This window comes from Balaenoptera borealis, assembly GCF_965194805.1.
Source record: "Balaenoptera borealis genome assembly, chromosome: 11".
In the NCBI taxonomy this organism is placed as follows: Eukaryota; Metazoa; Chordata; class Mammalia; order Artiodactyla; family Balaenopteridae; genus Balaenoptera; species Balaenoptera borealis.
In genome coordinates this window covers 67,756,305-67,769,137 of record NC_138868.1, presented here as the reverse complement: position 1 = coordinate 67,769,137, position 12,833 = coordinate 67,756,305, and the positions used below count along the sequence as shown (strand labels likewise).

General features: G+C 39.2%; 1 protein-coding gene across 1 annotated transcript in view; it reads right to left on the bottom strand.

The window, feature by feature from the left end:
* LOC309605104 (N-acetylated-alpha-linked acidic dipeptidase 2) overlaps positions 1 to 12,833 on the bottom strand; it is a 120,499-nt gene that overhangs the window by 65,712 nt on the left and 41,954 nt on the right. The window contains exons 5-7 of the mRNA XM_082340451.1: positions 5,709 to 5,812; positions 1,641 to 1,963; positions 837 to 948 (exon numbers count right to left, since the gene is read on the bottom strand). Of these exons, the coding sequence (XP_082196577.1) occupies positions 837 to 948; positions 1,641 to 1,963; positions 5,709 to 5,812 (539 nt within the window). The remainder of the gene's footprint in view (positions 1 to 836; positions 949 to 1,640; positions 1,964 to 5,708; positions 5,813 to 12,833) is intronic.

The following is a 12,833-nucleotide window of genomic DNA, read 5'->3' as shown; positions in this document are numbered from 1 at the left end:
TACTGTATGATTTTATTTATATAAAGTTCTAGAAAATATAAAGGAGTCCAAAGGAAGGGAGTTGAAGGGAGGAATAAACTGCAAAGGCATGATGTAAATTTTCTGTATCTTAATTGAGGAGGTGGTTTGCTGAGTATATTGTGCATCTGTCAATACTCTCAAATCGTAGGCTTTATATGGATGCAGTTTATTTTATGTAAATTATGATTCAGTAAAATTTTTTTTAATGATACTCCTTTGAAAGAGTCGGAATATAGAAATAAATGTCATAACTGCCTTCAAGGAATTCATAACCACTCCCCTGAATGAATGTCACTCCTTCTCTTGCTAAGAGACTGGTGGGTTTGCACTGATCCTTTTGCTTTCACTTTGTCCTATTTGTGTTACTTAAATTTGCAACACGGGATAAAGGTTTAATTTGTAGAGGACAGAATCTGAAACTTTAATCTCCTTTCCTCTAAATCAGAGTTTGCAACCATCTTACTCTGCCTGGCAGAATATGACATTTAAATTAAATTCCTGATTAAACCCAGGCACAGGGAACAAAGAATAACATTGAGTTGCAGTCCAAAGTACATGAAGTTGAAACATCTCTTAATAAGGCAACCAGATACTTTTTCTGCAGATGAAGTTGGGGAAGAAAGGCTCCTTCAACATTCAAGTAGATTTTACTCTAAGAGTGGAATAAAGGAACATTTAAACTACCATGAATTAATGTGATATCGTATAATTTCACACAAAGATTACCCACATGAATAAAATCAGTTTTCATACAGTTCTCACTCTGCAATATTTTAAACACTATTTTTATGATCAAGTATACAAAACAAACTTACCGAAGAAATGATTTAATATTTTCAGCTTTCATCTCAGATACCAGTTTCCACCTTAGATTTTGGTGAGTGTCCACTGAAGTGGCTGTTTCTTTGAGAGGCTTACTAAGCCAGCCTGGGAGGAGAATATATACACATATGCATACTACATACACAAGAAATTGCTTTTGACTTTTATAAAAACTAGAAGCCAAAGGGGAAGAAGGAAAAAAAAAAAAAAAAAAAGCCCTTACCTAAGAAACAGATCATGGTGAGCTTTACAAAAACTTCATACCAAATGCAGAAAACCTTCAAATTCTGATGTGTAACTTTGAGTTGGTTAAACGAGTTTTAAATGAGGGCTATTCTTTTCATTTTCCCATGAGCTATGCATCAAGGCACGGGTCTTTATCTTTCTTGTTCTCCCATGGGGGTTAAGTTCGTAGCACAGTGCCTGACACACAGGGAGCATTCGACAAATATTTATGTAATAAATGATTACAGAAGGGCAGTTGAAAGTTTTGACTCATTAATGGTCTTGGAAATGAAATCATCTTTTTGACCCCTGCGGATAGTGGCAACTCTAAATTGTCTTCACAACAGCCCTTAACAGTACCCTGAACTCAGCGAGCATTTAATAAATTTGAATTTCTGGCACACTTTATTAGGAAGGCCGAAATGCATTCCACTCAGTTTCCAGTTCTGCTGAAATTGGCGGAGCTCAGCCGGCTCCGCGCCCAGCGCTGCAGCCCAGCTCTTCAGCCCCAGGTTCTCCCGCTTTTCTCCGGGGAGGCTAGAGGGATCCGGGGAAGGGGTCGGTACACTTACCCACCATAAATCCACCCAGGAAAGATGCCAGCGCTGCAGCCAAGCACATCCCAAGGTACAGACGACCCCTGGACTTGGCCATGGCTTCCTCGGGACTGAGCAGGAGGCGCCGGCTACCGGAGCGAGCCTCGGGAATGAGGGCGAACAGAGAGCGCGCGCCCGGGAACGCGGGGAACGCCCAGGTTGCCGCAGACCTTGGCCTCCGCTGATCTTCCTCAAAGCCCTGCCTCTGCCCTCCAGGTGGGTCCAGAGGCGAATGGAAACCGGCCCCAAACTCCTGGCTCCTGCGATCCCCGGGGGGCCTCGAGGGGAGAGAGGAAGCCCTGCAGGAGGAGGACACGTTCTGCTTGCTGGCAGGCAACGTCCAATCTGTTGATCCTGGACAAAGTGTGCTTTCGGCGTGGGGGTGGGGGGTGGGGGTGGGGACTACTGAAAATGTCCCTGCTTGTTCCCTAAAGAACTCTACTTACCAGCCTCATTCTAGGAGTCGCCAGATGCATTTAACTCCAGCTTTTTCTTCCCTGTTTATTGCCCTGCTGCCAGATTCTGACTAATTTATAACCGGTCACACTTGGGCAGCCTTTCTGGTCCTGGCTGCTCTCTGATAACACATTAGTTTCCTAACCACATACAACCTCAGAACTGATAGGATTGGGCTCTTTTGTCTTCCTTTACCCAAACAAGTCTCCAAATTACTGAAATTGTCAGTTTCTTCTTCTGTAACTGGGGTTTTTCCCTATCTCACTAGAATGTTGTAGGTTCAAATTAATAAGATTAACCACTGAAAGTGCCTTGCACCCTAACCCATGGTGGTTTCTCAACAAATGTCATCCTCCCTAACCTCCCCCTCCTATCACGTTTACCCCAGCATTTCTTTTTAAAAGTGATTAAAAGGTTTACAAGGCAGTACTTGTAAATAGGACACCATTATCCATCCATTTTACCCTGGAGGAAATCTTTAGCAATTCATGACTGGATTCCTCCTATCCAACCAAAAGCAATTTTGCAGCCAGAGCAAAGGTGCCTACTGGGTGGAATATGAACAAGATAGTACATCTCTGGTTATGAAACTGAGAAGGACCCTGTGGGGTTCCCCAGTACAAATCCTTTCTGTGTCACTCATTTCTTGTTTGTAGGAAATTGGCTTCATTCAGCCTCCTTGACCTTCCCTGAGTTCCAAAGGGCAGGTTCAAACAGTTGCTCATCAGGGAAGGGAAGGAATACAGAAACTATGGAGGAGCAGTCAAGAAACAACAGTGCAGCCTTCGGGCAGGGTCCTGGTTCCTCTTGAGGGAATATATATAGCAATATCTTTGAGTTCTTCTGAAAAACTAAGGCCCCCACCCAGGTAGAGGACGGCAACTTCAGGCTGAGAGCAAGATTCCTGGAGCACTGCCTTGTTACCTCACCACCAACCAATCAGAACAAAGCCACACACCCTGCAGCCCTCACCCCAAATTTTACCTATAAAAACTTCTCCCCCCAAACAATTGGGGAGTTTGGTGTTTTTGAGCACGAGTCACCCATTCTCCTTGCTTGGCCCTACAATAAACCTTTCTCTGCTCCAAAATTCTGACGTTTCAGTTTATTTGGCCTCACTGTGTATCAGGCACATGAACTTTTTTCAATAACAGTTATACCCCCAATCTTCACTGCATTGTCTGAGGCCCTGATAATCTTAGATAAGGCACTTTTCTTTGCTCCTAAAAAGTTGCCAGGAGAGTCTAATTTCTTTTTCTTGCACTGCAATTGTTGATAAATGTATTTGATGGTTTTTCCTTCAAAAATTTTGTAGAAGAAATATAGGTTTCTGATAACTTTCAGACCATACTACTGAACTGGGTAACAAATTACAGAACTCTAATTGAAAAACTGATGGCTTCCTAAAACTGCTAACAACAGATCAAGATCAACAAGAATCAATTACATTAATGATTGAATGAACTGACGAATATTATTATAATTTTTATGACTTTTCATTTGAAATATTACTGGTTTTTTAATCTTTCATTTTCAGATATGAGGAAACCTTTCCTCTTGTGTAATGACATACAGCAATTTGGTAAATTATACTTTTGTATAATACCTTTGTATTTACATAAAGTCACTAATAATCTGCTCTCCTTGTAACAGGACACAATTGGAAACACTGTTTACATTAACAAGGCTTTGACTGGAAGGCAATATTTGAGAATATGCGTTGAATCAGATATGACCAGACAGCTTTAAGGAACTAAGATTGACTTTATGAAGCTATAAAGCCCCTTAGAAAACCAGCCTGGTACCTTGCTTACTTACAGTGTTCCCAGCAGCCTTACCAGGTGAGTAAGAATGGTCACTTCCTGGCAGATGCAAGAACCTCAGGATATTTTGGGAACCTCAAGAAGAGAGAAATTCACCCAAATCTATAGGTATTACATGCAAGTGTGATGGCAAATACTTGGCCTGGCTTGCTGGCCTTGAGAGCTATTAAAAATTCAGTCTGGGACTTCCCTGGTGGTCCAATGGTTAAGACTCCATGCTTCCACTGCCAGTTGCTATTCTTACTGGACTTAAGTAAATAATCAGGCCAATTTGAGTGAAACTAAACTTATTTTGCAAACAAATTAGTTTTAATTTGGCTTTCTTTGGTAGAAATGAGGGTGATTTTAAAGAGAAAAAATTGTGTTTCAGCAAAAACTGTAATACACAGTTATGAATATTAGATTTGAGTTCTATCAATCATCTTTGAAGTTTTGTTCTTCCACCCAAAAACTGGACTGGGTTCTGAATTCTTCTAGTCTCCTCAAATATTTGGCAACGACTGTTCAAACTAATGTTTCCAATTTTTCTCCCCCTTTTGACTTGGAATCATTTAGAACTATAGCTGAACAACTTGATATAAACTTAAGAGAGATCACCACAATAGCCCATGTTTAGACAATCTCTGTGCCTGTCACTTTGTAAGCCACTCAGAAAGTTTACCTGAACACCTGATGACATCATCAGAGACATTTCAAACTACAAAAGATGCTTCGACCTTAAGATCTAGAAATCTTCTCCACTGGCAACTCTCAGGACTCAGACACTGGGTTTACAATTTGCTCCAACCATGAACCTTTGTTTTTCTTTTGTCTCCATAGAAATGCGTCTTAGTAAATACCTGATTGCTTGCACCCTATAGGGCTAACTTTGAGAGCCCACTTGCATCACTGCCTCCTGAAATGAGTAACTGACCTGACCTATTGTCAGAACTAAGAAACTGGCTGAGTGAGATAAAGCAATCTATCAACCCAACTTCTGGACTGTGAAATCTCTTAAAAGAAGTTTCAAAGGCAGGACTGTAGTAGAGCAAAATTTGCCACCTCAAAATGTCTCTTTGGCATACGTACTATTTCTAGATGAAAATAATCAAGGCCCCAAAGACTCAGGAATAAACTTTGATCTTCCTCCTAACTGCCTAAAAGAAGGTAGTTAGAGGACCTGTTGCAGGAATGGAGCTATCAAGTAGATAACTATAGGATGAATAGGTGTGGTACACTGGAAGGAACCTGGAAAAATCTGTTAAACTTCCTCTCTGTGTCCCATTGTCTCTGCCTGGCTCAGCAAACTTTTTTTTTTACTACACATCTGCTTTCTATCTCCATGTGAATTACTTTCCTCCCCTTTGAAGTCCCAAACTACTTCCCCCTTTTGTCTTTAGCTAAAGATGGTATTTAAGGTGAGGGTTTTGGCCATTTGGGGGAATTACTCAATTCTTCTGGGTCTCTCCCATCTATACATGTTAAAAAAAAAATGACTAAGTTATTTGTGAAATTTGTTTTTTCCTACTCCTATCTCAATTTTTATAGCTAATTATATGTTGACTAATAGAAGAGATCAGTCTATTAATTAGCACAGTTTCCCAACTTGATTAATATTCCCAAATTAAAATTAGATTATTCGTTCATTCAACGAGGCTATAGCATTCCAGACATTGTGAAAAATTCTGAAGATATGGTCCTTGCCTTTAGGAAGCCTACAACAGTGAGAAGGCAAATATTGAATAGGTAATTAAATGTAAGAAGTTCTAAGAAGGAGCAGTATTACCTTAAATGTGAAGGTTGTCGCTGCCTTAATAGGTGGCATCTGCAATCTTTATCTTGGCAATCCATTGTAAATAGTCGAGTTAACTGGTTCAGCAAGCCTTTCACCTTTGTAAAAATATGGACACAGAGTCATTTCATGATTTCATCTTCTCAATTAAGCATATAAAAGAATGCTGCTATCACAGTTTCTAATTATTAGCATCTTAGAAGATATTTGCATCTTACAAAGCACACTTAACAAAGCAACATTGTTTGATTTATGCCAACCCCTTTCAGTCTTTCCTTCAAAGCTAAAAACTGTATAGGAAACTTTTAGTATTGGAAAATCAATCTCAGTAAAAGTATTTAACACATTTGATCTGCTCAGTATTCAGGGTCTCTAACATGACAGGATCTCACTATCTTCTCCATTAGTGAAGTTAAATTGTTCTTATATAATCTTTCTTTCCCTTCTCCTCTCACATCCTAGAAAAGGCAATCTTGTAACTTCAAAGTCCAAATCCTATCAAATGGATCACTGCAAGGTTTGAAAACAAAGTGTGACTTGTGTACTAATAAAGCAGTATATGTAAGTTTCTTAATAAACATACCAATAATTAAGATTTAATAGAGAAGAAATAATATCTAGTGTCAAATTTCACATTTTCCCTGAAGATGTTGCATTATCTTTCATAAAAGAGGGATCGCCTAGATCCTCACTGTACAGATATAGACATGATGCCATTAATGATGTCACAAGGTGATAGGATGATCTGGTCATCGAGATAGCAACATTCTCTTTCCAAAAAAGTGAAAAGTTAATGTCATGGTAGCTGAGATTCATGACAAAAAATACATTCCAATTGAGTATTTCTAAAATCCTGGGTCTAAAAACTGCCCAAAATTAGTTTCAAACTTAAGATGTGAGAATGTTAGTATATTGTACCATAAACCATAACACATAGAGCAGGTGAGAAGTGAGACAGGAGTATAGTGTGAAAAGTGTAAAAGACTAATAAAAGTAAGTGAGAAGAAATTTTAAAAGAAAAGCAGAAAACCATGATTGGATGATTTCCTCCTGATGTCACAATTACTCTACGCAACAGTAAATGTAGAAATTAGAAAAGATCCACCAAGTTAAAGTGTAAAACAGAGAGAGGACTGCCACCCATGTCCTCCTATCAATACAGGGTGTGTGTACCATGATGCTAACATTCCAGGTGGTACCTTGGCGCTGGTAAGTTATATTTATTTGGCCTTTAAACCATGTTTTCCTATCCAGTATTTCTCATCCCTTATAATTAACATGTACCTTCAGCCTATTTTCCATGATAGCTTGTACATAATAGTGCTAGGATCAGGGGACCACTCATGCTTTTTCTTCCAACACTCTCATCCTCTATCCTCATTTACATCCTCAGTCCCTGTGTACTTTCCCTATCGTTAGATTATGAATAAATCTCTCCAGATTTTTGATCTTCCTTCTGACAGCCCTTTCTCTATTCCATCTTACCTGACACCTATTTTTACTTGATGATACCCCTTGTCCTAAAACCAGAGAAAAATCCACTTCATGGGGAAGTAGGAATGAGTCACATAGGGACTCATGGAGTCAGAAAGGAAGGATGGACCTTTGCTCTGACATCATAAATCACTGGGTGTTCTCTTTTGAAGTTACTACCCTCTGATTATATCATCTGCTTCTTATTCACATCATTGTCCCCAGTTGAGCACCAAGATATTCTCCCACCTTCTGTAATGGTTTGAACAGCTGTCTTGTAGATTTTTGGTGTACCTCTGGCACTTCACTCTTCCTTTTCTTTCACATCTTGCATCCAATCCACCAGTAAGTTCTACTGGCTCTGCAATCAAAATATATCATGAATCCAGCTGCTTCACCAGTATTCATCTAATCCTAGCCCCAGTCATCTCTCATCTAGACTTCCGCAACAGACCCCTAGTGGGGGTCTTCCTCCACTGTTGCTCCTGTTGTTACTTTAGGAAGAAAACTCTATGGAGTCAATCAGATCATGTTATTACTAAAATCCTTCAAAGCTTTCTCATTAAACTTAAAAACAAAATTCAGACTCCTTAGAGCGGCAACTAAACCTACTTGATCTAGCTTTTGAAGCTTGCCTCCTTTCAAGGGAAGACAACACTAAGGAAACACATGCAGACCAAGTGCATACAGACCAGGAAACAGCCACATCAGCAGAGATCACCAGCATCACAAAGAACCAGACAATCCCAGAGGGAGGCCTGTGGTAATGTGCTCTCCCAGCGCTCGTGTAGTACATCCATATGCCTACAGATGAAGGCATTGGTAAATGTCCAGTGGCTAAGAGCATTCCTGGCCTTCTTCTACAGTATTGTCCAAGGCTTGCTAACAAGACAAAATAACAAAAAAAGCAGTTTTCAACAATTTTATAATTGGAGGCATTTGTTGGAAAAGCTAAAATTATTTCATGTTTTTCCTTCAGTGAGCTGAGACTGGTACCTCTTCTTGACCAGCTAGAGTGACCAAGGGCAGTATAACTCATAATAATAGCAATATAATTCATATTCTGCAAGCCTTATCCATAATAAAGGTCAAGCCTATATTTCCCTAAACTGCATTGACAATATTTATGACTCAGTGTTTATTCTCTGCTCTCTAAATCTCAGACCACCCTGAGAAAGGCTGTCAGGCATTTGCCAGGCATCTCACTACTACAAGCTTTCATGCAGAATGCCTTTTTTTCTTATAGTAAGGCTATTCATGAATAAGTGAAAGAGGTTTTCAGATGATCAAGTGGTGAAGTTATTGCAGACTCTGGTTCATACACAGGGTGAAAAAGATAAAGGGAAGAAGAGCCAAAGGGTAAGAGATCCATGGTGTGGTCCAAGGGGATGTGAAATAATGCTCAATGAATGCTCTCTGGCTTTCACAAAGACCAAAATTTTAACAACAAATCTATTCCATTTCCTAAAACACAGGTCATTCTTCCACAGCAAAACTAAATCTCTAACCAACATAGACAATTTAAAAATTCCTTTATGCTGGAACAAAGTATCTTAGTGTAGCTTGCATATTGCAAATAGGATAAAAGACCCTAGAACTAAGTGAATAAGTAAAGCTGGACTTTGAATGTGTCAAAAAAATGAAAGGATGATTATAGTCAACTGTACATTGTCACAAGTTTTTCCTCAAAAATATTTTAAAAAATCAACTCCAATCAATTTGGAAGATAGCTAGATCCCAGGACCATAATCCTGGTAATTGTCATCTTTGTGTGGTAAGCAGGCATACTATAAAGCCAGTATCTTAACATCAAAACATTGTGTTTTCTGAATTGCTCAGAGAAGAAAGATTCTGTCCTTGCAATTTATTGGCCTGAAGAGACCCTGCCCCACTCCAACAAAATACAGCCAAGGAGAAAGACAACCTTCATGGACAATCACATTTTCTTATTTCATTAGTTTTGGTGAAATCAAATTTAAAACTGATCTATAAATACAGAGTTTAGAGTGAGGTGATTTCTATTTACCTTCCACTTTAAAAATTGCTTTGGAAACTTGCTCTGTAGGCATTGGGACATGGCACCTCACTTGAGTGAAAGGGTGGTTCGCCTGTAATTAAAACAACTCCCCCAAAATTAAAAATAGAATTACTGTATGATATGATCCTGCAATTCTACTTCTGGGTATTTACCCAAAGAAAACAAAAACATTAATTTGAAAAGATATCTAGAGACTTCCCTGGTGGTCCAGTGGTTAAGACTCCATGCTCCCAATGCAGTGGGCCTGAGTTTGATCCCTAGTTTGGGAACTAAAATCCCACATACCGCAACTAAGCCCACGGGCCACAGCTACTGAGCCCGCACACTCTAGAGCCTGCGCACCACAACTAGAGACGCCAGTATGCTGCAATGAAGACCCAGCACAGCCTAAATAAATAAATAAAAATTTTTTTAAAAAGAGAGCCACATTCAAATTAAAAAAAAAAGAAATCTACACCCCCATGTTCATTGCACATTATTTATAATAGCCAAAACATGGAAACAACCTAAATGTACATCACTGGATAAATGGATAGAACAGTGTGATAGGTATATATCACATTATACATATATATATGCCATAAAAAAGAATGAAATCTTGTCATTTGTAACAACATAGATGGACCTTGAGGACATTGCGCTAAGTAAAATAAATCAGACAGGAAAAGTTAAATACCATATGATCTCACTTATGTGGAATCTATAAAGCAAAAAAACACACATATACATACACATGTTCTTTAGATTTGTCCACTGAGAGGACCCGGGAGAAGCACATTTCAGGAGCGGTGAACACACATATATTCTTGGCTAATATCATTCTCCTCTAAGTGGACTGAGGATCTTTGGGGAAATGGTTTATTCCAGGGCTGTGGAAAAGGAAATGCAAGTCTGGAACATCTTGTGCCAGAAATCAAGGAAATGCTCAAAGAATGATGGAGATACATCAAAAAGACAGGGAGGGCATCTTGAAGGGGCTGCTATTGATCAAACCTGGGACAAATTAACTCAAAATAAATAATGCTTGTAGCTAATTATAACTCACTGAATAAAATTGGAAATCATGAGTCCAAACAGTTATAAATGAATGAATAAATTAAAATGATATAAATGAATAAATTTAATGTTTGATGAGGAATATGCTTTTTACATAGCTTCCAAGTACATAGCCATAAATATATTTAAAAGAGAAAAAGTAACTTTTTTTTGTTTTGGCTGCACCACACAGCTTGTAAGGATCTCAGTTCCCTAACCAGGGACTGAACCTGGGCACTGTCAGTGAAAGCCCAGAATCCTAACCACTAGGCCACCAGGGAACTGCCTGGGAAAAAGTGGGGAAACCTGACAGACACCACCTTAAACAAGTGACCTAAATGAACAACATCAAAATGGGCCCATCAAAATAGTGCACCATTAGATAGGATGCAATAGAAACAGCATCACTTTTGTGATTTTCTGGTCAAGATGCATAACCTATTTGTAATCAGGAGAAAACAGACAAAATTACTTTAAGAGATATTCTACAAAATATCCAACCTTTCATTGTCAAAAGTATCAAGGGCATGAAAGTTAAGACTAAGGACCTGTTCCAAAATATATATATATTTAGAAGAAAAGTAGAGCTGAGAGACCCCTGAGTTACACAAATCTGTCCAATTTAACTCAAAAAACATAAACTGACAATTTTGCAAATTTCTCAATGTCCAATTTGCAAATATTTACAAACTTAAACTAATAATAATTTTATACAATTTTATTTGTAAAGCAGAGAAGTTCAGATGTCTTAGAAGTTGATTAGTCTCTATTCCATATTTCTAAATCAGTAAAAGTCCTTTAAAAGTTGATTTGCCATGGGACTTCCCTGGTGGCACAGTGGTTAAGAATCTGCCTGCCAATGCAGGGGACACGGGTTCGAGCCCTGGTCCGGGAAGATCCCACATGTCACAGAGCAACTAAGCCCATGCACCACAACTACTGAGCCTGCGTTCTAGAGCCCACACTCTAGAGCCCATGTGCCACAACTACTGAAGCCCCTGTGCCTAGAGCCCCTGCTCTGCAACAAGAGAAGTCACCAAAGTGAGAAGATGGCTCACTACAACAAAGAGTAGCCCCCACTCACTGCAGCTAGAGAAAGCCCGTACGCAGCAACGAAGACCCAACGCAGCCAAAAATAAATAAATAAATTTATATTAAAAAAAGGGGGCTTCCCTGGTGGTGCAGTGGTTGAGAATCCGCCTGCCGGTGCAGGGGACACGGGTTCGAGCCCTGGTCTGGGAAGATCCCACGTGCCGCGGAGCAGCTGGGCCCGTGAGCCACAATTACTGAGCTTGCGCATCTGGAGCCTGTGCTCCACAACAAGAGAGGCCGCGATAGTGAGAGGTCCGCGCACCGCGATGAAGAGTGGCCCCCGCTCACCACAACTAGAGAAAGCCCTGGCACAGAAACGAAGACCCAACACAGCCAAAAATAAATAAATTAATTTAAAAAAAAAAAAAGGAACATACATATTGATAATTACCTTAAATGTAAAAGGATTAAGTGCTCCAACCAAAAGACATAGACTGGCTGAATGGATATAGAAACAAGACCCATATATATGCTGTCTACAATAGACACACTTCAGATCTAGAGACTCATACAGAATGAAAGTGAGGGGATGGAGAAAGGTATTCTATGCAAATGGAAGTCAAAAGAAAGCTGGAGTAGCAATACTCATATCAGACAAAATAGACTTTAAAATAAAGACTGTTATAAGAGACAAAGAAGGACATTACATAATGATCAAGGGACCAATCCAAGAAGGAGATATTACAATTGTAACTATTGGGTTGGCCAAAAAGTTCATTTGGGTTATGCTGTATGATGTTACAGAAAACCCTGAATGAACTTTTTGGGCAACCCAATATATATGCACCCAACATAGAAACACCTCAATATACAAGGCAAATGTTAACAGACATAAAAGGAGAAACTGACAGTAACACAATAATAATAGGGGACTTTAGGACCCCACTTACATCAATGGACAGATCATCCAGACAGAAAATCAACAAGGAAACACAGGCCTTAAATGACACATTAGACCAGATGGACTTAACTGATATTTATAGAACTTTCCATCTGAAAGCAGCAGAACACACACTTTTCAAGTGCACAGGGAACATTCTCCAGGATAGATCACGTGCTGGGTCACAAAACAAGTCTCTGTAAACTTAAGAACATTGGAATCATATCAAGCATCTCTTCCGACTACAATGTTATGAGATTAGAAATCAACTACAAGAAAAAAACTGCAAAAAACACAAACACATGGAGGCTAAACAATATGCTACTAAACAATCAATGAATCACTAAAGAAATTAAAGAGGAAATCAAAAAGTACCTAGAGACAACTGAAAATGAAAACATGATCTTCCAAAACCCATGGGATGCAGCACAAGCATTTGTAAGAGGAAAGTTTTTAGCAATACAAGCTTACCTCACGAAACAAGAAAAATCTCAAATAAACAACCCAAGTTTACACCTTAAGTAACTAAAGAACAACAAAACCCAAAGTTAGTAGAAAGAAACATATCATAGAGATCAGAGCAGAAATAAATGAAACAGAT